Source organism: Elephas maximus, chromosome 9, assembly GCF_024166365.1.
Source record: "Elephas maximus indicus isolate mEleMax1 chromosome 9, mEleMax1 primary haplotype, whole genome shotgun sequence".
Classification (NCBI taxonomy): Eukaryota; Metazoa; Chordata; class Mammalia; order Proboscidea; family Elephantidae; genus Elephas; species Elephas maximus.
In genome coordinates, this window is record NC_064827.1 from 70288951 (window position 1) to 70314059 (window position 25109).

Here is a 25109-nt window from a genome sequence, read left to right on the forward strand (position 1 = left end):
TCCATCTAGTTCATTACCAGAAGGAGCCCGGGTGGTACAATGGTTAAGCACTTGGCTGCTAATCAAAAAGTCATCGGTTCGAACCCACCAGCTGCTCCATGGGAGAAAGATTTGACAATTTGCTTCCATAAAGATTTACAGCCTTGGAAACACTATGGGGCAGTTCTACTCTGTCCTATAGGGTCACTATGAGTCAGAATCAACTTGACAACAACAGGTTTGGTTTTTTAGTTTATCATCACCTGACATATTATGTGCGTGTTTGTTGTCTGCCCCTTCATGCTAGGGCAAGTATGCTTTTTTTCATGACTGCAGCCTCAGTGCCTGGGTGAGTAGGCTGGCCAGCAGGGAATGGGTGAGTCAAGGCCACTACCTGCTCAGCTCGCTGCGGCTATTATAGATCTCCTGGACCAGCTGCTGGTTGTGTCTCTCCTTCTCACCAACTTCCTTCTGAAGCCTTTCATTTTCTCCCTTCACAGAGGCATACTCTTGCTGAAGGTGCTCAAGGTTCGCAGTCTTCCTGGAGAGGGACTCTTGTAATTTTTCATTCTCCTTCTGTTTATCTGCAAAACAAAAATGAGCCACTGAGAAGGGAAACCATTTGTTTTTTCCAACCGTATTACGCAAATACGGCACTTCATCTCAAGCACTCCAAGAATGCAAAAGAGAAAGAGATTTAATCTGGCATTTACGATTTTGGCATTCCAATTATCTTATACATTTTGGCCAGATAAATCTGTCAACATCGAGGCTGCAGATTAAACGTCACTAGGATGAAATGGGCCTGTTTAATTTTCTATTAAATAATGGGCCATGCAAACCTAGTTACTTTGCCTTCACAGAGCAAACAGTGGGTAGAAACTATAGGCAGAGGCAAGGAACTGGGCCCAAAGCTCTGGCAACAGGTGGTAGGAAAGTCTGCAAGCCTCACCCAAGGACAGCAGGAAGGCTGTGCAAATGACAATCTGATGCCCTGTTCCCACCTCTAACCTTAGACATTGGTCTGCTCTCTTCCTTCTATTTAAGAGGCCCTGGCTCCTCTAAACCTTAGGCACATTGGCTAATCCCTACTCATCCTTCGAGACTCAGCCCAAACTAGCCTTTCCTGGGTCAGGGTGCCCTCTCCAGAGCCCTGAAGCTCCCCGAGCCTGCCTTTACTGTGGCTAATCATCACATGGCCTGCCAGGGGTCGCCATGAGCCCCCTGAGGAAGGGGCCAGGTCTCACTCACTTCTGTATCAGAGTCTATACAGGACCTGACATAGAACGAGAGCCAGGAAATGTTTGTTGAGTGAATGGATAATTCGCAGAAGCTCACTAAACATGAATTTCTTACCTGTAAACAGGGCTAATAATACCTTGTCCCAGAAACATTGTAAGTACTGAGAGATAATGCAAATGAAAGCTCAAGGCTTCTAAGCTCCAAATGAAAGGAATTAAGGGAAAGGATCTTTATAAGAAATACTGGATAAACCTTGCTGATGGTATGAAATTTCAATTGAAGCCTTGGCAGTAATACATTCTCGGCTCCCTTTCGTCCACCGGGAACCAAGATGACTGAGACGGGGCTGTACAGAGGGGATGGGTGACAAGTAAAGAAAGTAATGTTTATTCAGCTCCTGTTGTGACAGTCACCGTGCTGAGTGTTTCACATCATTTAGCTGTCACAGCAACCCTGTGCGATATCCCTAGTTTAAAGATAAGGAAACTGAGGCTCAGAGAGGCTAAATGACCTGCTCAAAGCCACAGGGTTGGGCTCTAGGCTGCAGGTGGCTGCCTTAATTCTTACCTCTGGATCCTTTAGCGAGCATCATGTTGAGGGCCTGGTTCTGCTTCCTCAGGAAATGAATTTCTGCTGTCAGAGAATTATGTAGCTCTGAACCATAGGCAAAAATGTTTGCAGAACCTATAAAAACACACATAAATAGTGATTTACGGACTGTCTCTGGGTCAGTACCGATGGAACTTTCTAGATAAAAACAGGTTTAAATAATGAGGAAACAGCATGCAATGAAGGTTATTCCTATGAACCGAGGTGCCACCAGACCCAAAGGGATATGAGTGAGCTTGAAAGAGGAGGCAAGAGAGGAGCCCCCCACCTCTTACCTGTCCTAACAGTGAGCAAAGCAGGAGACCTGGGGAAGAGGGAGGGGAACAGTTTAACCTCCACAGGCGTCTCCCCAGAGGTCTAAACGCATATATCCAGCTGCCTGCTGGGCCTCTTCGCTGAGGCAACTCACAGTCCACAGAACCAAAGGTGAATTCGTCACCTTGCCCTCATCCTTCCAAATCCGCTCCCTCTCCTGTTTCCTACCTCAACATCACTATCACTATCCCTAACTAAGCTAGAAACCTGGGAGCTATCTTAAATTCCTTCCTCTTCCTTATCCCTCACAGCCAATCACAGGCCCAGTCTTTTCTGTCCCTAGAGTTCAGGCCTTATCGCTTTGCTTTAACCCTGCCTCCTGCTACGCTCTCAGTGGGATTACCATCCTCACACACAGTTGATTCATGTTATTTTCTGCTCAGAAACATCTGACGGCTCACTACTGCAAAGACGATCAAACAAAACACAAAGTGCAAACTTCTCAGCCTAGAATCCAAAGATCTCCATTATTCAGCTCCAATCTCACAGCATTCCCTACTCTCCCTCCACCCTAGATCTTAGTGCCCTCAAATACTGCCAAACTGGGCCACTTCTGTGCCTCAAACACACCATCTTGTTCTATACCTCCCTAAGTTTGTAGAATGAGATATTACTCCCTTTGCCCAGATTGCCCAGCACCCTCTCCTCCACCTTCAAAATCACACTCACCTCTCAACTCCTGGCTCGAGCTCCCTGCCTCTGAGTGTATACTTAAACAGATCGGGGTCTAAAGCTAGACAGACTGGGTCTAAGGTCATTTACAAACTCTGACCAGTTGCCTCATCTGTAAATATTCCTCCATATTGTTCTTTATCTGTTGAAATTCCATCCCTTCCTCTAAATCCAGCTTAGATAAGACCTCCCCTGACACTCCATCACCACACTCCCCGTCCTCTGTGCTTTTTATGTCTGTACCATATATACTGTTCACTTTCACAGCTACCCTCTGGAGAGCATCTATTGTGTACCAGGCACTTTTCCCTCCCATTGTCCTACTGACTGAATCTACTACACCACAGAGTTAAAATGCCAGACACCTGCTTTCCCAGCCTTCCTTGCAGCTAGAACATGATCATGTGCCGATTCTGACCAATGAGACCTGAGGGAAAGTCTGCAGGAGGCTTTCGGGATAAAGATGGGGGAAAGCCCCACTCTCTTCCTTCCCATGCTTTGGACACTGTCCTGAGAGGGTGTGATACTTGTAATTACTACCATCATCACAGATACTAACCCAAACCCCTGGTATCACTGGTCCACTAAACCTGCCTTGAAACTGCCTGCCTCTGGATTTCCTGCTAGTTTTTACTTGTATTCTGTTATCTGCAGCTGAAAGCACCCTGGTACACAATCCATTACCTGTGATGCTCAAACACCCTGTAAGGAACACAGAACACCAGGTCTCCCGAAGCCAAAGTTCATACTCCCTACAGCACTGCCTCTCCCACACGTCTCTCCATCATCTCCCTCTGCTCTCCCCTACGAAGTCTTATGTCTTTTCAAAGATACCAGGGTTTGAACCATGGCTCTAGCTTATTAATTTGTGTGACCTCAGTCACATAACTTCCCTAAGCCTCCATCAGCTCAATCAAAATGATCAATGCTGTTATTACTATTACTGCTGTTACCATTTGTAGTAAACTCGTTACCGATGACAGGCTGGGGCCTGGATGAGTGGGAAAAATTCTAAAGAAGTCTGTCATAACCAAAGCTAAAGGTATCACTTTTCAAAGGTGTATCTAGACCAAAGAACAGTTCCTGAGACAGTATAATCCTCAGCAGCCAAACCTAAGCTAACAGGGTCCACTTCTGAGGCAAAGAGGCCAGTCTTTGCTCTAACTCCACTACCGTAAGCTCATGTAACTGGTGACAAGCTCTGACACACAAGATTACAGGCTGTTTTTAATGATATTCCACCCTGGCATTATAAGGAGTTATCCCTTTCCCAAACCTGCTCCCAAGATGAACATTTCACAGCAAGGGGGAGGCGGAGCCACTTTTATTTCTTTGTCTTTTCAGAGATTCTAAAAACATGGTGAGAACAGCATGTCTTTTCACCGGTGTAAATACTTTATGAATGTCTTTTTGTAAACCTTTCCGTCAGAGTGAATTACTCTCCAGAGCAATTGCCTGTTCCATTGTAGCTGGTGGCCATTTGAGGCCCTAAACAATTCTATAATTGGATTTGCCAGGGAAAATGTAAAACAGAATGAATCTAATTCAGGCATTACCAAGAGTGAATGTGAAGGGCCCAGGCATGTATTTCTTTCCTGTGTTTGATACGACTAATAACTCAGATGAATCAATTTCCCTAGGGGTGAGAGAGGGAGGGTGCAGAGTGGGGATGGGGTGAGAAGAGGGAGGGAGAGAGGGAGTAATGGAACCTTTCTGTGTACCTGGTAAACTGCAGCATGTACAGCATTTTGGAAAGATGTCCTTCTAGACCGATGGCCATGTTGGGCTAGAGAGAATGAGAATTGAACTAGGGGTCCAAGGACTCAAGTGCTGTCACTGGGTAACTATTTGGCCCCCCCAGGGACGTTACTTCATCTTTCTAGAACTCAGTTATCTCATCTCTAATTACATTAGTAGTCCCTGCCCATTGCAGAGTTTATAATGTTAAACTGATAATGTCATATAAAAATAAAACTGGTAATGAAAATGAAAGTTTCTGTTTACTGAGTGAGGCATAGAGCTATGCTCTATTTTTAACACTGCCTCATTTAATCTCACAATGACCCTGTTTTATGGAATAATTAAGACCTGGAGAGGTAGGGTGACTTGCCCAAAGTCACAAAGCTACCAAATGGAAGAGCCAGGATCCACTCCCAAACAAACAGGCTTTTCCTACTGCGCCAAGCTGCTCTCAAGGTTCATTCTTCATGGAATGAGGACACTGAGGAAAGATGTCCCAGATATACCGTTCAGTGAAAAAAGGTATGGAATAGTGGACACAGAGTATGCTACCTTTGGGGCAAGGAAGGAGAATAACAATATGTGTTTGCAGTTGCATAAAGAACCACTGTAAGGATACACAAGAAAACCAACAGAAGTGAGAGAAGGAGAGGGAGAAGAGGGTTAATAGGTTTAGAATGGAGGGTGACTTCTTAATGTAGACCATTTTATATCATTTTAATTTTTGAATCATGTGAATGTTTCACCTATTGCAAAAAAGTTTTGTTTTTTTTGAATCTTCGTGGAAAAACACCCCATTCAGAGCTAACTATGCTTAAACAGCAATGTCAGTGATCTCTTATTGGCACGTGATATTAACTAAAGTTTTATAACCCATTATTGATGAATTTTAAAATACCTATCTATTTCTCTGCAGCTTCCAAAGTCAAATGAGGACTGGCAACCACAATCCAGGATGCCAGATACTGGTAGACTTCTCCAATGATTGAGAAACAAATATTCATCAACTACCTTCTTTGTACCAGGGACTACGGGGCACTCTGCATAAGTTAGCTCGCTTAAGTCTAACCATGGTCTAATAAAATAAGAATTATTATCCCTGTTTCATAGATAAATTACTGTAAGTGGTTTGCCAAAAGTCACACACGAGGTAAGCAACAAAGCCAGGATTTGAACCAAGGTCTCCCCGGTCACAAGTCTGATGCTCTTCCCCATACACGGCCTGCTTATCCAGGCAAATGCTCCACAGATGAAGCCCTTACAGGTTTGCACCTCCCTGTGGGAAGGGTCCTCCTTACCTTGATCAAATTCAGATCCTTGCCGTTCCAGCTGTTTCCGCAGTTTCTCATTTGTTTTGATAGATTCTTCTAAACGTTTTCTCAAAGTTCGAATTTCTTGTATATGTTCCATTAGTAAGTCTACAGGAAGGAAGGGTATTTTTAATTTAAAGTCCGAAGCCCCCAACAAATTGAATAATTTATAGATTGTGCAGTGAGCTTGAAATTCCGAACAGTACTGCCATGTATTAAGATATTCAGCAACTGGCAATTCTTTCCCAGGCACGGGGAAGCTGAGCGATTTCCCTCAGCCCATGGGCACAGTTCTGTAATGATTCTCTGCAGCCCTCCATGAGGGAGATACTTTACATCACATGGAAAAATTACATTCAATGCAATTTTAATGTTAACTCTAATGTAGCCTTTTATTCTTCTAAATATCAAATATTAATTCAAACTCTTCCTTATGGTGAAACTAACAGATCACTTTCAAGTCTGCTGGAATTGCCTTAGAGTTGATTAAGCCACTTTCATAATGAAGCCAGGTATTTTCAAGACTAATTCTTTGAAAAGAATACAGCATATATCTATCACTTACTAAAATTTATAAAAACCAAAACAATAATCCCAATGCTAGTGAGAATGGTCAGAAGAGTACCCTCAAGAGTCCCCCTTGCTAGTGTGAGTATAAATGTGTATGACCCGGGGGACTATTTTTATCTTTAGCCTTAAAAAGGTTTTTTCCCAGTGTCTTTTACCAAATAATTCTACTTCTAGGAATCTACAAAAAAAAGATCACCAGATATGCTGACAACCATTTACCTGAGAGCATGAAAATGTTCATCTTAGCGTTATATATAACAGTAAAAACTGAAGATAACTCACATTGTTAAATAAATCATCGTACATCCATTGTGATGCAGCATTACACATCTATTCAAACTATGTTAGAAAGAATATGTAACGTCATGGAAAAATTATGTTAAACTTTAAAATAGAGACAAAATTCATTATTCAGCATAATCACAACTCTATTTAAAAATCTGCACAGACAAGAAAGACACACACACACACACACAAAAAAAAAAAAAAAGAAGGAAATAGACCAAAAGATTCATTGCAACTGCCTTTGGGTGGTACATTTTAGATTTTGAAAAAAATACTATATTGCATTTTAATTTTCCAAAATGAGTATGTATTATTTTTTCAGCCCCAGCCACGTCTCTCTTTAACAAAGAAGGAAGGAAGCCCATTTCCAATATAGAGGTAGGTTTCTAGAGTCGCTGTTTAAAGCATAATCACATTAAGTATCCAAAGGCAAAACTAATGCCTTTAATTCATCAGTTAGGGTACACTCAGTATGTCTTAGTAATGTTTGTTTTAAAACATTATACTAATGTTATGACCCAGTTTTAATTCCTCCAAAATGACTTTCATTTAAAAGTAGCACAATGTTACAGATCTTTTCCTAATTAAACAGTAATTCTGCCATGAATTTGAATGTTTATGAGATGATTCAACTTCGAAACCTTCCACTACCTCCTATTAATGCCGTAAGTGTGGCATGTCATTTGGTGGAATGTCTGAGGATCTCATTGCAGTGCGGCACTGAAGGGCTCTGTCTGCAATAAACTCTTGGCACATCCCGGCACTGTACCTCCCCGTTCCTGCCTTGCTGCCCTGCAAATCTTCTTCCAGCGGCTACTCGAGTCGACACGAGTCAGGAACTTCTCTGTTTTAACTGCAACCTTCCTTGCTGGTTTATCAATACCAGTCACTGTCCACTGAGTCTTTGGCCAGGAGCTGGAATCATCACTTGGACTTCAGGAAACAATCCCAGTTGAACTGGACACCACTTATTAATTATGCAGCCATAACTGAGAAGAAGGAAATACTATACTAGCCTTTATAAAATGGGAGAAAAATATCTGTCCCTCTTACAATAATACCCTTCTGACAAATGCTAACTCTTCAAATCACAAATGCTATAGGAAAAAAAAAAAAACACCAAAAGAGTGCGTATCTTTGCCTAGCAGTTCCAATTTATAGAGTCTATGTTAAGAAACTCCCCTGAAATAAGGGGAGAGCTTCATGTTCAAAGATACTCCCTGTAGCACTGTTTACAATTGTGAGATTTTAGGAACGACTCAGATGTTCAGCAACAGGGGAACATAAGGAGAACTGCAGCTTAGCCAGTCAAGGGGCTATTCTAAAGTCATTAAAAATCATGGTATGTGACAACATGTCAGAAAGCTTATGATACAATAGTATGCGAAAAAAGGAAAACTACTAAATTATCCTTCTACTCAGATTATAACTATAACAAAAGGAAAATGCAGAGACTGAAAGGCTAAAGAGAAACAAAGTAAAAGACTTACTAGGATGGTTCCAGAATTCCACGTAAGGAGAGCACTGTCCTAGTTTAAGAAGGTGCCTTGGTAATCCATTAAAAGGGCATGATGAGCCCCAGGTCACGGGTCTCCACAGGAATAAGGAATAAGAGATGACTAAAATGTTCTGCACTGGAAATAAACTGAGACTGGAGTAGCAGAAGGGAGGAGAGTAAAAGGAAGAGGGCAAGAGGAAGAAAAGGGAACTGCCCAGTACCATAGCAGGAGAGTTGGAAAGATTAGGGGTCTCTAATATTCCAATTTAAATTATCTGGGTTGCTGCATTGTACCCTCACTCCTTCTAGTTCCACAAACCCTCAGTTAAGTCTGTTACTCACACAAAGACCTTGGGGAATGCTTGGAAAGGGACTGAGTTCCCTGTTGCATTGATACAGTGGAGAACAGAGATGGCACTAGGGACAGCGAAATAATTCATGGTCTGACATAAATTAGGGAAAGCAGGACACAGAGCCAGAAGTGACTGGGAAAAAAGCAAGCACTCAGAAACTCACAGAAATCACATAGGGATATAGCTGGAAATTCAAAGAAATCACATCCAGGTGACTTGCTGCTGGAAGACCTCAGATAATACTCGAGTTATGGCAAAAATGTGCACTTCATGCACTGGACATATTTTCATACTGTGATCCTCTGAGCCCTAAGTACCCTAGAGGAGCCTCAGAAGCCACCACTGGGGACAAAGGCTCTACTCACATCTCTTGTACATACTGAAACCCCATGCAAAACGTCTTCTTAAAAATAAAAAAAAGGAAGGGGAGTTCTACTGCAAAAAAAATTAAAATTTTTGAAAACCATCAATCTATGTGATCAGATTTCAACAAAGAGCTTCAAGCAAAGAGGTGCCAGGGTACGACTGGTGCTCTACAAAATCTACTCTTGCAAACAACCCACTGAAAGAAGGGAGAGACCAGAGGCTATCAATTGAGGTATGATGTCCACACCAGGGGTCAGAAAACTATAGCTATGAGCCAAATCCAGCTACCACCTCTTTTTGTAAATAAAGTTTCCCCTGGACCCAGGGTCCCTGCTCTGAAAAGCTCCCAGACCAGGGGATTGATGACAAGGATCTTCCCCCAGAGACAACAGAGAGAGAAAGCCTTCCCCTGGTGCTGGCACCCTGAATTCAGACTTCTAGCCTCCCAGACTATGACAGAATAAATTTTCCTTCATTAAAGCCATCCACTTGTGGTATTTCTGTTATAGCAGCACTAGATAACTAAGACAGAATTTGGTACCGAGAGAGTGGGGTGCTGCTCTAACAGACACCTAAAATGTGGAAGTGGTTTTTAAACTGTGAATGGGTAGAGGCTGGAAGCATTTTAAAGTGCCTACTTGTAAAAGCTTAGATTGCCTTGAAGAGACTGTTGGTGGAATTATGGACATCAAAGCCAATTCTGGTGAGGACTGAAAAGGAAGTGAGGAGAGCTGGAGACGGAACAAATGGCGAGAAGCAGCAGCAGAACCAGGAGGCCTACGTGAGACAGCACTGGAGCCGACCCATGGAGCAAGAAAGCTGAGTGCCTTCTGGTTGAAGTTTACTGGTGGAGTGCAGTACGTCAAGGCACTTATCAGTGGTTGTAAAGAGCTTTGGAACACTTGCCCCAGCAGGGCTGACACAGGCAGCTAGGCCCAAAGGGGCCAAGAGGCCAAGGAACAGGGAAACGGAAGCTGAAAAGACAAGGAACATAGGAAGCAGAGCTGCCTCAGCCTCAAAGGGTGGAGTTACCACTCTTATGGAGTAGGAGAATGAGACTGCCCAAAGCCGAGGAGCACAGCTGCTATTCCAGTGGGCCTGGAAGGCGGACCTGAAGCCCAGGGCCGAGGGACCTCCACCCAGGATCCAGAGAGTGTGGCCAGCACCTAGAGTCTGGAGGGCAGGGCTATTGCCTAAAGGGTCTCAGAGAACAGAGAATTATTTTCAAGCCTTGAGGGCTAAAGTAATATGTTCTGCTGACTTGCTTGGTGCCTGTTATTCTTCTTTCCCTCCAATTTCTTCCACTTGTAATGGAAATGTCTAGCTTGTGGCTGCTCCATCATTGTACTTTGGAAGCAGATAACTTATAATCTGGCTTTCACAGATGAAGAGGGATTTTTGGATTTTGGGCTTAGAGTTGATTTAAGACTTTTGCTATGATATGATGAGATGAATGTGTTTTATATGTGGCAAGAACATGAATTTTGGGGGGCCAAAGGGTGAAATATAATGTTTTGAATTGTATCCCCCCAAAATATGTTATCAACTTGGCTAGTCCATGATTCCCAGTACTGTGTAACTATCTACCATTTTGTCATCTGATATGGTTTTCCTGTGTGTTATAAATCCTACCTCTACGATGTTAGTGGAATCCTGGTGGGGTAGTGGTTAAGAGCTCGGCTGCTAACCAAAAGGCCAGCAGTTCAAATCTACCAGCCTCTCCTTAGAAACACTATGGGGCAGTTCTACTCTGTCTGATAGGGTCACTATGAGTCAGAACCAACTCACAGGCACCTAACTACAACAACAATAATGTTAATGAGGTGGGATTAGTGGCAGTTATGTTAATGAGGCAGGACTCCATCTACAAGATTAGGTTGTGTTTTAAGTCAATCTCTTTTGATATAGAAGAGAGAAGCATGCAGAAAGACAGTGGGACCTCATACCACCAAGAAAGCAGAGCCAAAAGCATGCATCCTTTGGACTCAGGGTCTCTGCTCTGAAAAGCTCCCAGACTAGGGGAAGATTGATGACAAGGACCTTCCCCTAGAGCCGACAGAGAGAGAAAGCCTTCCCCTGGAGCTGGCACCCTGAATTCAGACTTCCAGCCTCCCAGGCTGTGAGAGAATAAATTTCTCTTTGTTAAAGCCATTCATTTGTGATATTCCTGTTATAGCAGTACTAGATGCCTAAGACAGAACACAGAAATATCTATTTATGTACATTTTGTCTATGGCTACTTTCATGTGACAATGGCAGAGTTGAATAGTTGCCAAAGAAACCATACGGCTTACAAAACCTAAAATATTTACTACCTTTCAATCCTTTATAGGAAAAGTATGCTGATCCCTGGTTCATACAATCCCTTGAACCTCTGAAATATATCAAAATACAAACATTAAGCCCCAAGAGAAGGCAATGAAGGCTGCAATAGAGAAAAGCTAAAGGGAAGTTCACGGGCAGGTGAGGTCTTGGGGGGTTAATTCTGACAACTGAGTTCATGGATCGGAAGTTCAGGGGCAGGTGAGGTCTTGGGGGGTTAATTCTGACAACTGAGTTCATGGATCCATGGTCAGAGGCAGCAGAAGGGGTGACCCAATGGGCCAAGGGTCACACTGAAGGGAACAGCACAGACTTATTGAACTACAAAATATCAGAACAGAGAGTTAGGTACTCTTGGGCATCTGTATGACTCAAAGCAGAAGAGTCGTCAAAGTGACCCTGCCTTAGGATGAATTTCGAAAAAAACAAGTAAATAGGAAATTAACCAGACTTAGAACTGACATATAACTTCTGTGCTTTCCAGCCTGCCCTTGTTACAAGAGCAGGTAAAGAGCAAGTCATATATTAAATCATCATTTCAAATATAAAATTGATTTTTCCCTAATCACCTACACTTTCTACAACCATAGCTTTCTCTTGTGATGTATGAAATAGTGAATGACCAGCTTTGGCCCTTGTGGCATCTCCTTTCATCAGAGAAACATTCAAATGTCACCACACTCTGGTTACTAAGGCAAGATAGCAAATTATTGTTTAAGAAATATTTTTAACAGCCTTTTTCAGATTAACTCTCAGTGAACTCTATAAGCATTCTAGTCAAACAAGGTTTGTCATTACTTGAAAAAGGGGGAAAAACTAGGATATATTTAAAATGCTTAGTAAAGCTTAGCTTACCTTGAGAAAAATTGTTTGCTATAACCGAAATCTTCTCAATCTCGCTATCCTGCTTCTGGTCTCGTGAGAAGAAAGAGGACTTTTCAGATGTTTCACAATCGGACAGCGCATGTGAGGCTGAAGGCTCAGGAGATTCAGGTAGACTATGTCGGTAGGTTAAGTTGTCTTCTTCAATCCTTAAACATTGGGAGTGAAAGATCAATGATTTCCCATGCCCAAATCCCAAGGCAGGACCATGATTTAAAAACACTTAAAATTTCTTTGCCCTTTATAATTTCTCCATATTTGTAATTTTCGCCAGCCTTTTTTTTCCCCTAAAGCAGATAGTAAGAAAGTTCTAAAAACAAAAAGGGCCCAGTGGGCTTGAGTTTGGAGTCAAAAAGGGGAACAAAGGGATTGTGCCCATTCGACAGACTGACTTGTAGGGAAGCAATCACAACAGAGGTTATGGGTCAATGGCAGCTGTTTATCCAACGTCTGCTCTGTGCCAGGCATTTCAGATGCATTATCTTATGTGGTCCTCCTCACAGCCACCCTTCGAAATAGGGAATATAGAGTTGGACTGACTGAAGCTCATCACAAGCTTACCCATAGTCTCACAGTTTGTAAGTGGCAGAGCTGAGATGTGAAGCCAGGTCTGTCTGGCTCCATGGCCCCAAAAGAACGTGGAAGCTTCAGCCCAAACCCATGAAGTGGTCTTATGGGTTTAAAAATCTCAAAACCCTCATGGTCCCCAAGTAGGTCTCAATATCGTTATTCTGGCAATCATCTGGTTATTAACCTGTATTTCCCAAGGGCCGCCTAAGCGGTGAGGAAAAACAACTTGAACTCTACGAAAAGCCCACAGGAATCTCCACTATAGATAAGCTCCTTAATTTAAGCTCTTTTTTCTCCCACTTTTTCCTATTACTTCCTGTCAGTGGCTACAGTCTCATTATTCATGAGCTCAGACAAGAACAAAGGACTCCAAAGCTGCAATGCATTCATTAACAGGTAAACACCAGATGCAACTTCACTCAGACAGTGATGGATGCGTAGGCTTGCTGCTGGCTTGCAAAAATGCAGAATGGGCCAAGGGCATCCATTTAATTAGCTTAGGCATGACCTGTGTGAGTGTTAAGCGTACAGCTAAAAAAAGGTAGAACAGAAGGAAAATAAACAGATCTGTCAGAAATGGAAAGGGGTGGCACATTGGTGGAGGAGGGCTAAAATAGGCTCTCTCCAACCCATTCTCCACAGCAACCAATGCAGTCTATCAAAATGGCAAATCTGACCCTATCTAGCTCCAGCTTAACCACCTTCAAAGACTACCCTCTTCCAATAGAACAGAGTTTGAACTCTTACCACAGCATTTGCAGACCATCCCAATGTGCTCCTACATGCCTCTCTAGCTAACCCTCACATTCTATGCACCAGTCACACCAAGTATACTGAACCCCAAAGGGACCACAACTCCCTTGCCTCGTGCATGGACACTCTCCCAACAATGCTTGCCCCCTCTGACTCTCATCCTTTGGATCTCAGCTAAGATTCTTCCCCATCTGGGAAGCCTTCCTTTGCCCTCTACAATCTGCCAATAAGATGTGAGCTGTTATTATGGGAATGAAAATGGAAGACTGAACTGGGAGGAAACTGTGAAACTACTGCAGTGGGAGAGCAGGATTTCCTCTAAACTTACAGAAGCCTTGATTAAAATGTCCTCCAGTGAGCTCAGCTTGTGATACCTCCTTGCCTGTTTGCTCTAAGAATGCTGGTGGCCTTCATGATGTCAATAAAATCTAAAATTGTGTACCCCAGACCGGCCCTATTTCTTCATATGGCCCCCCTAGAACCCAGAGGCCACAGCTTCTAAGAGGGGGAAAATACCCAATAAAACTAGTAGCATTCAGAACCCTTGACGAGTAAACAGAAGAGGGCAAAACCTTGACATTTTCAGTCAGCCATAGACACAAGCTGAGAAAGATACAATTTGTTTACACCACGAACATTTTCTGAACTCTACTTTATACCACGAACATTTTCTGAACTCAACTACATACCAGACACTTGGTGCAGGCATAGAGATTTTCAAGACCCAGTCTTTGAGGGCAAAAGGCAATGTGGAATAACAATTAGAGCACAGGTATTAAGTCCAATAGATTCAAGTACAAATCCCAGCTCCACCCCTTAATGGCAAGCATGCAACTCTCTGACCCACAGGCTCCTCATCTTATAATGGGGACAGTAATGCTCACCTTGAAGGATTGGAAGTAATATAGGGGCATACCTAGGGCAGTGGCTGACATACAGCAATACCCAGTTCATGCTAGCTCCTTTCCTCTCCCTTGAGGAATTCTGGCAGTGGAAGGACAGATGCAGAAAGTATTACAATATTATGTGGTAAGTGCTGTATCGCGATTACTTGCCAAGTGCTACAGCAAGGAAAATTGATCCCAGGGTATGGTGGAGAGGTGGGGGTATTGGGGAGAAGCAAGTTCATTTCCATGTGAACTGGGCCTAAAGAGCGATTCTCAGACTACGAGGAGGAAGAAGGTAGAATGCCCAGCTCATGAACAGGCACAGTCTGAAAGAGTAGGATGGGTCTGGAGAACACTAAAAAGCCCTAGCAGGTTGAAGCATAACCGAAAGGGACATCTTGAAGCCCTGAGAAGGCCATAAAATGCTGGGCTTAGAAGTCTAGGATTTATTCGACAGGTACTCAGAAGCCAATAGAAGGAAACTGTTATCTGGGTCGAATCACCTGACAGAGAAATGTCACAAATAACCTGAAACAAATGAAGAAGGATGGCTGCAGAAAACACAAGCATAAGCTCTTGGTTTTGTACGGCCGTTGTCAGTTCCGTAGGTGCCTGTGCCTTATTTACAAGAAGCAGGAAACTAACAGAACGGGAGAGAGCCAGAATACTCGAAAGGCTGGTAGGCAAACCAAACAAATGCTACACACTTACCTCTGTATCAGTTCATTCTGGGTGCTCACTTCCACTTCAGCTGACTTTCCTGGAAGCAGAAACAACATCAAGAAAGGAGAAAAGTTTTTTTTTTTTTTTAAGTGTTTCCTAATAATTTCTTGCTCATACATTTTCAGAGGTACTGTTTCATTTGTTTAAAGGCTCTCTATAACAATCCCAGATATTTAAAGTAGGATTTACCCAGAACACAGTTCTGACTGTAGACTCCTTTATCACTGCTCTGGCACTAGTTTTAGTAGGAAGGGAACATCGCTGAATCTAAAAAGCTATCACCAAGGCATTGCTGGGTACAGTTCCTTTTTTCCTTCTCTAAAACTCTGATATGAACAAGATACATGCTTATTATAGGGAAAGGGTAACAGTATCAAGAAGAAGAGCACCATCCTCCAGGTACGCACTAAACACATTTATCAGATTTTCTTCCATTGTTTTTTCCAAGCATTTTGGCATAGTTAATTAATAGTATATTGGGACTTAATTTTTTCACTTGGTACTTTACTATAAGCATTTCTCTTACTACATTTGCTTTAAAACATCATTTATAACGACTGCATTAACATTCCATTGTAGGCATACAGTTTTTAGACAGTCCTCTATTTGACATTTAGGCCATCTCCAAATTTTCACTTCTATAAATGAATCAAATAAACATCTTTGTGCATATAGCTTTATCTCCATTTAATTTATTTCCTCAGGAAAGACTCCCAGAAGTGGGATTAGTAGGGAAAGGAGTATATCAGTGTAGATGAAAAAGCCACTATCTGCAGCAAGGGGGAATGACTGCATGAAATAACAAAAGAAAACAAAACAAAGCTCAAAGTGTAGTTGAGCAAAAGATGTTCTACTCTCTTCCTGCATGTCATCATTTGCCATTTGAAAGGAAGCACATGAGCCCAGATTTCAAAGAGACTAACAACTTTATTTTAAAAATACTTCAGAACTCTGGAAATTGCAGACTGGAACAAGCTCTTTGAAGAAGCTAACGCATGGCTAAAGAAAAAGACAAAACCTTCTATAGCTGTACTTGAAAATGAGACTATAATTAAACTGCACCCACACACACAATTTTCAAAACTACTCCTAAAAGGAAAAGTTCTCAAACACCACAGTGCAGAGGAAAAGATCACTGAAGGCTTGCACATTTGTGTTACGTCTTGTGGTTCCCTCCCACAAACTCACAGGCCGGTGGAATTGCTCTCTAGACTCCCTCTCCACCCCACCAGTTGGGCCACCTGGGCACCAAGAGTCAGTGCGTCTTAATGAGTGCTTGAAAGTCATCTACCCCTGCAGGGATGGAGAATGAGTCAGAGGGCCCTGACCAAGCAGGCACCAGGCCCTGAGTGTCATTCTTTAATATCCACATCTCCTTGAGGTTTCACAACAATCCTATAAGCACAGTGTTGTCTCCATTTTACAGCAAAAACATGGAAACTCAGGAGCTTTAATGCTTTGACTTTCTCTCACTTTCCCCAATTCATACTCTCATTTACTTTAATACAGTTAAGCAAGGGACATGGGTGTTTTTCTATCTAGCTCAATCACAAATCTATACCTTGATCCTTCTGGTTCCATCTTGGCTAAAAATGACATGATATTTTGGCTCCTCAAAAGACAGTAGAGGTTGACAGGCCTCTACCACAGTGGATGCCCCTCCACGTTCCTCCTTGGGGTGGGAGGGGGGCGTGGTGGAGATACTCAGCTGATAGGGTCAGATTCCAAGACCCTCACAAATGGGCAGGGCCAACAGCACATTAAAAGGATAGCTCAGTCAGCATTTTTCTTCTCACACCTGCACCAGGGCTGATGGTAAGACTCTGGTCCTACAGACTCCAAGAATGGGCCATCTGCTCCAGCCCAGCCTTCCAAAGATCTTTAGGAGTCACACACGCACTAGCCAGGCAAACAGTAATGTGACATCCTCTTCACATTTGCTGTTCTCTAGAGGTATATCAGGAACTCCAAAGGGCAGGGAACCCTTCTTGTTTTGGGGCAGGCTTTAAGCAGCCCAGGTCTCCTGACCATAAAGCCATCTTAAAATCAGCAAAAATCTCTCCTCAATTCCTCACAAAATCCATGACCACAGAAAGAAGTACGATGATACCACCAGCTGCCTGGGTTTCTCCTTCTTCAAGTAAGAGACCCTTTGGGGAACTTACAATAACATAACAACAACTGCATCCTACCCATTCTCCTATCGCAGCAGAGTTCTTTAAAACCAAATGACAAACTGTTACTGTGGGATTCACAGGGACCTCATTACAACTGATGCATTTGAATTTCTTGGTGGAAACTGCCTTCACACAGGTGACAGAGTACCATCTGTCAGGCTCTTCCAAAAGCTTAGGCTGCATGTCATGAAAACACTGCTCCATCTCTCGGGCAAGCCTTATTGCTATACCCAGGAGGTATATAGTGTATGGCAGTGTGGAGGGAGGAGGAGCTTCATCTTTTCAAATAATAAACATCTAGTTTGCCCATCAAAACATGGAACAAGCAAGAGGACTATCATACAGGGCAGACTTGTAACTGGTCGACCCACCTTCAGTTTCCTCTCTCCATGGATCCACCCTGCATGCTGCTACCGTTTAAGAAGCCTCTTTTGAAAAGAGTATTCCCTAACTCGAAATCTGTCAGTCATATAGAATTGAGTTCAAATATCATAGCCTGGCTGACCCAAATGAGTCTTCCATTCCTTCTCACTAGTACTTCTTAGTAAATATTCACGGTGCTCCTTCCAGGTGCCTGTGCTAGACACTGAGGAAACAGAGATGAATAAGCAGCCATCCTGCCCTCAATGAGTTCACATCTGAGGGGGAAGATGGACTCAAAAGACAATTACACTACACACTACAGTGCTTCCATAAGGGTCACCACGGGATACCACAGGAGGACACATAGAGGAGATAAACATAATCCAGCCTGGACCACTGGGGAAAATTTAGAAAAGGTGGCAACTAAGCCATATCTTCAAGGCAGGAAAGAACTGTTTTATAAACGTAAGGAGCTGAGAGGCTGTGGGGAGGGCAGATTTCAGTGATACTTAAGAGGAAAAATCCTCCATCTCATTTCATAGCCTGGTTCACTATGTTAACCATAACTTGCACATGCCATCCCTTCTCCTAAAATACCCTTTTCCAAAAACTATGAATCTTCCTATATGGAAGGTTGAGCTCCAGTACCCCTTCCTCCTGGAAGCACTTCCTACAGAGCTTTTGCCTACAGGAACAGAGTAGTAAAATGTGCATACCCACAGAATCTTCCAGAAATCCCAGACCCCAGTCAGAATCCCTAGCCTACGAAGCTAGGAGAGAACCCCAGCTCTGCCCCTTACAAGCATTAAGAAACCACACTATTATCTTACTTCTCAGATTCTACTAATTAAGTATTATTAAAGAAATAACAAGGATATCACAAAGATTCCAAAACAGTGTAGTTTATAATATTCCCAAACTGGGAACAACCTAAATATCCATCTACTGGAGAATGATTAAATAAATTATGGTATATCCATACAAAAGAATGCTCCACAGCCACTAAAACTCATGATGTAGATTAAGATTATCTATAACTGAACAAAGGGAGAGGTTGCAAACAGTCATTTCCATAAAAAAATACACATACCCATACAAAAGGTCTAGAAGTATAAACTCCAGGATGTTCATGCTTTGCTATGTGACTGATGCAATTATAGGAGTATCTGCTTATCTTTTATCCCATTATAAACATATGCTCCTTTGTATTAATTAAAAAAAAAAAAAAAAGACTATATTTCAATGTTTTAAGAACTCATGCTATACTGCCTCAAGTACAAAACTTCTTTATGATAAAGCTCACTTCGTAATTCAGGAGCCACTCCTCTTAGACAGCAGTCAAGAAGGACCCTCCTCTGTATTACACTTTATTCTCTAAGAAAAAGTGCTGTAGTGAGGTCCTGGGACTTTCCTACCTTTTGCAGAAGAAGATAAACTTTTATGTTTGTGTTGTCTAAGTTTGAAACGCTTCTATCACAAGAATCCACAGGAAACAAGAAGTAGGATCTCCTCGGGCTTGTCAAGGTAAGTAACTAAAGAATAAATCAAGCGGGGGGGTTGGATAAGGGAGGGAGGGTAGCTGGTGCCAGAGGCACTTTCTCTCAGCCTCCCACTTCCTAGGACCCAGGGTGAGGACTCCTGGAAAGAAAAGAGACAGATGGAAAACGCCTCAGGCCTGGAAGATACAGCTCTATCTTGAGGGCTGAGTTAATTTCGCTGCTAATAAAATAAAAACTAGCTTATACGGAAAAACTTAGCCAGAATAAAGTAGATTTTTATAACGCTTGGAAAAGTCAAGTAATCCTATGTTCTGGCCCCCAAAGGTTCTAGAGTACAAAGAAAATCAGTCTGTAACAGGCTTCTGTTCTAGTGACCAAATGACACTCACAGCCTAATAGGCCATTTGTCAAAAAATCAGGGGGAAAAATACTGCCTGGGCGCAGAAGGCCAAACTGTTCCACGTTTTATCCTGGATTTAACTGAACATTTGTGGACCCCCATGAACCACCTGTTTTACATGTCTGGAGACAGAAGAACTGACATCAAATCCTGGTTCTGCCAAGTCAGGTATGACTTTGAGCAATTCACTCTCCTTTGCTAAGGCTAAGTTCCCTCACCTGTAAAGCAAGTTGTTCCAAGATTAAACTGGCAGGTATGAATGCATCCCCCTCACAACAAGAACAAATACTAGTGAGGACTCAGTACTTAAGAGCCATGTACCAACCACTGAGCCAAGGTAATAGAATGCTAATTTTACAGGTGAAGAAACTGAGGCCAAGAGTTAAGTTAGTTTCCCAAGGTGGACAGCTTCAAGATTGGGGTGGAGGGGTAGCCAGGGCTTTAGACTAGGCAGCCCAACTCCGAAGACTGCACTCTTACTGCTAGGCCCATGTATTTAGATAAGCAAGGTAATACTTCCGTGCCTCGGTTTTGACATCTGTTAAATGGGGATGCCTCACATTTCCAAGGTCAGTGTGAGGTTTAAATCAAATAATATATATGATACCAAATGAAATTCGTGTAGGCCTAGTGGAAAGAGGTTTTGTCCAGAGACCTGCTTTGAAATCTCAGCTCTACTACTCACTCTACATATGATCACAGATGAGTTTCCAAATCTCACTGAGCCACAATCGCAACTGTAAAACTGGCATTCATTCATTCATTCTCTCAAAATATATGTATTAAGTGTCTACTAACATACCAGGCATTATGTATGTCCCAGGGCTACAGTAACAAACACAACAGACAATATCATGGAGCTTACTTTCTAGTGGGGGAGACAGAAAAACATATAAATAAATATGTAACATGTAAGATGGTGAAAGAAGAATAGAGAAAAATAAAGCAGGGTATGGAGAAAAGAAAATGCCAGTGATGGGGCGGAGGTGGCTTGCTGTTTTACATAGTTGTCCAAGAAGCTCACTGATAGGATGACATTTGAGAAAAGACCTGAAGGAATGAGGTATATATCAGAGTGAAGACAAAGTGCAAATGTCCTGGAGATTATGCTGAGCACAATCATGAGATCACAATCGGTAGCCGAGGCAGGGGGGACATGGGTGAAAGGGTAGGAGATGAGAGCAGAGACGTGGTAGGGGCCTGAAGGTAGAGGGCTTTGTATACCACTAGATGGACTTAGGCTCTTACCCTGAGTGAAAAAGAAGGCCTTTATTTTTGAGTAGAGAAGGAACATGACCTGACCTACATTTTTAAAAGATCACTCTGACTATTGTGTAAAAATGGACTGCAGTGGGACAAGGGTGAAAACACGGAAGACAGTTAGGAGGCAATGGCAATAATCTAGGCAAGATGATAGTAGCAAATGAGACCAGTGGTAGCAATAATGTAGTAGAAACTTGGTCAGATGTGGATTATCTTTTGAAGGTAAACCTTCAAAGGAAGAGGTGGGAGGAGAGTTGAAGTGAAGGTTGAGTGATATCCTGGAAGCCAAGTAAGGAAAAGATTTCCAGAAGGAGGGAAGGGCCAGTATGTCAAATACTACTGTGAGTTTGAGTAAGACAAAGACTGAAATTTAGCAAAGCAGAAGTTATTAATGACTCAGAAAAATGTCATTTCAGTGAAGTGGCTGGGAGAACTAAAGCCCAATTCCAATGGATTTAAGAGAGAAAGGGGACTAAAAAGCAATAATAATGGATATAAAGAAGAGGGATGAAATAGAAACTTTAGAGAGACAATTTAAAAGGAGAAAAGTTTCAACTTTGGGAGGATGTAAATGTTTTTCATATTCAAAAATTAAATTAAATCAATAAAGATGAGAAGAACTCTAAAATTGAATGCAAACAAACAAATGAATATAATTATATTTCAAATAAATAACAAGACAACACTATGGGGAAAAAAAACTAAACCAAGTAACTTTTAAATTCAATACAAGTATACATTTAGCCTAAAAAAAAAAAAAAAACTATAAATAAATCTTGAACTCTTCTGGTAGGCTTGTTTTTCATGGTGGTATATGAGTGAAATAATTTGGGAACTATCATACACGTTAGGCAATTGAGCAAATGAGTAGACATACTGATGTTGCTAGAGCCAGGGTTCTCACTGTTGGAGAAGGGACTCACAGATATAGAATGGGGAAAGGAAGAAAGAACCCAGTGGTGTTGGGAAAATTTGGAAATGGACAGTGATGATGGTTGCACAACATAACGAACATAGTTAGTGTCATTAAAACGTACGTGGGAAAATTGTTGGAATTGCAAAATGTTTTGTAGGATACACAGATATAGATATTTACCACAATTTAAAATTTAAAAAAAGAAACAACTCAGTGGAGCTGGATCAGTGTGAAGTGATGAGTTTAAAAAATATATACATATGTGTATATATACACACACATGCACATATATATGTATATATATGTAAACCGTGAATGCCAGAACTTGCCAAGACTGCTTTGTTTTTCTGGGTCTTGCAAGTTTTCTGCCTTTGACAGGATGCTCTCTATTGGTGGAAAATATTTGAGTTTTCCTTCTCTGACAGGTTTCCACCTTACACGGGCTCCAGCTTTCACAGGTTTTACTGTCTATCCCTAGTTCAGTCTGCTAAAGGGCCTAGAAACAATGACACCCTAGTATCCATGAACACATCCAGCATGAAATCTTGGTTTTTAAATACCATTCCCCACTAAAAGGAGCCAGGGCTACTTAGAGAAATGGCTGATTCAGACCTGGGACACAGTGCAAGATAAGCCTAGAACATCTTCTTGTGTCAGAAAGTAAGGACGTGCTAAAAAAAAAAGATGGAGACGTCAAAAGGATCTGCCACTTGCTAAATATGGGACAACTTCAGCATCAATATGAATGAAAGTAATGGATAATAGCCCATTGAGTAAAATAAGTGTCTATAAGTCCATACTGATAATAAACAAAAAACGAATATATAAATAGAAGGGGATAAGGGCAGTGCTAGTCCTTAAAGCAGATGCCACCTAATAAATGAAGAAGGAATGATGGCATTAGGAAAAAAACAGCATGTTGCCATCATCATAGTAACACCCAACTCAGGCAACAACCATCAATGGATGGTAAAACTCACAAGGAAAAGTTGCATGAGGAGCAGGATACTTAGAGTCACAAAGTTATCCCCGACTAATTACTAATTCATGACAAAGGTAAATATAGTAGTTTAGAGTGGAGAAACCTGACAGATACCACCTTAAGCAAATGATCAAAGTTACTATCACCAAAAATGGGACAAACTGATATCAGGTGCCTCCTTAACGTGATACAAGGAGAACACAGCATCACTTCATGCAGTATTCCTGCCAAAACTACAGGACCTGGATCTAATTATGAGGAAACAACAGATAATCCCAACTGAGGAACTAGACTGACCTCTTCAAATATGACAATGTCAAGAAAGACAGAGACAGGGCGAGGAGCTGTTCCAGATTAAAGGAGATCAAGGACCAAACCAAATGTAATGTAGGGACCAGATCCTGGATCCTAGCAGAAATAAAACTCTCATAAAAGACATTACTGAAACAATCAGTGAGATCTGAATATAGACTGTGTATTAGATAATAGGAAACCCTGGGGGCGTAGCGGTTAAGTGCTACAGCTGCTAACTGAGAGGCTGGCAGTTCGAATCTGCCAGGCGCTCCTTGGAAACTCTATGGGGCAGTTCTACTCTGTCCTATAGGGTCGCCATGAGTCGGAATCAACTCGACAGCAGTAGGTTCTGGTTTTTTTTGTTTGTTTATTAGATAATAGTATATTAAATATATTTCCTGATTTTGATTATAATACTGTGGTCATGTAAGAAAATGTCCTTGTTCTGAGGAACTATATGGTGAAGTATCTAAGTGGGTAAGGGGCATAATATCATCTATCTACTCTCATAGCGTTCAGAAAGATAATAGTTGTGTGTGTGTATGAGGAGAGAGAGAGAGAATGATAAAGCCAATGTTGCAAAATGCTAACAACCAATGAAGCTGCATAAAGGGTATACGGAAATTCGTTGTTGTAGTCTCGAAAAGTTGCAAATTTTTTTAATTTATAATGCAGTAAAGTGTATTAAAGTACCTGGCATACAGCAGATGCCCAGCAAATGTTTTCTTTCATTCTTCCTCTTCAAGCAGAGATCATGGGCCACCAATGACCCTTGGATATACTTTTTTTTTTTTTTTTCACAAATAAAAAAAACTTTTGATTTAACTTGTCTGCCAACATTTAAAACTCCCGAGTTTTCACACAAAATATCAGATTTCCATCTTCTATTAAAAAGTCTGAAGAACCAGCAATCATGTGGTTCTGAGTCCCCAAGTCATTTAAACTGAACCCCTGGTTTAGAACAGTGCAGACTACAAACCACATGGAATTGGTCACTGGAAGGAAGAAACAGGCTGTATGGTCCTGCCACCACCTCATCGGGGAGAAGAGAGGAAGGTAAGTAGACCAAGCAGTCAGTTCCTCCCCACCCCAACAAGAAGTCCTAGATTAATTACTGATATGACTTAGAAGCTACAGCACTTCGTCCCACTTACCACTGAGAAACAACTTTTCCAGTTTCTCCAGTAGTTCAACACATTGATTCAGCTGCTCCCGGAAACTCTCAGCCAAATAGTAGTCCACATCACTGGCCTGCAGCAACTCCTCGAATGCCTTCATCATGGTGTTCATATGTTGACGATAAATGACACAGATGCCATGGCTATCTTTAATCTGCTGTCGTTGAAGGGAGAGCTCCCTGGCTTGGGACTGAACTAATGAATCGTATCTGATAAAAGAGGGGAAAGAAAATGCTTGTACCATTTCAGAATTGAATTTTTGTGACCTTAACACTAATTGGAAAAATGACAGAGCACAATTTTTAAAAGCCTGGAGCTGTACAAGTATATATACTTTTAGAAAAATTGAAACAGTACAAGGTTACTCCCTCTTTGATTTCGAAATCGCCAAGAAATGCTGGAACAAAGGTTCTTCTACAATATTTTTAACCTTATAAAGCCCCCAATTAAAATACGGATTGGCAAGGACTCAGGAAAAAGATTAGTTTCCATACAGTCTTCAAAAATACTATTCTAAATTGTAGAAACAAGAGCCACGAGGGCCAGGGACCCACCACAAATTCTCAAAAAAGAAACTGTAAGGCAAGAAAACAAGGACAGGACTCTCTCCCCTCAACTGAAATGTCAGGGCATAGTCATAAACTACCTACCATTTCTTGAGGGTCTACAACCTGCCAGGCATGGAATCAGGTGCTTTATATGTTATCCAATCCTCCAATCTTACAACAAAGGTAGGAGCCTTCCCTTTTACAAATGTGGACACTGCCTCTTGGAGATCACAAAATCAGTTAAGTGGTGAAGATTCCAGATTCAAACACAGCTCTGAGTTCAAGGCCCATGCTCTTTCATGTAATACTACCTCCTGACCACCGTAAGCTGTCTTTTCCACTGTGATTCCACATCTATTGGACACTGAGAAAAACACATGGCTCATAAACTGTGGCCACAGTAACCTGGATCC

General features: G+C 41.9%; 1 protein-coding gene across 3 annotated transcripts in view; it reads right to left on the reverse strand.

The window, feature by feature from the left end:
- The window catches only part of CDK5RAP2 (CDK5 regulatory subunit associated protein 2), a 228257-nt gene that overhangs the window by 31409 nt on the left and 171739 nt on the right, over positions 1–25109 (reverse strand). For all 3 annotated transcript variants that reach the window (XM_049897012.1, XM_049897010.1, XM_049897011.1), the window contains 6 exons: positions 24125–24357; positions 15065–15113; positions 12117–12292; positions 5856–5975; positions 1789–1905; positions 374–563 (listed from right to left, as the gene is read on the reverse strand). In XM_049897012.1, the coding sequence (XP_049752969.1) occupies positions 374–563; positions 1789–1905; positions 5856–5975; positions 12117–12292; positions 15065–15113; positions 24125–24357 (885 nt within the window). The remainder of the gene's footprint in view (positions 1–373; positions 564–1788; positions 1906–5855; positions 5976–12116; positions 12293–15064; positions 15114–24124; positions 24358–25109) is intronic.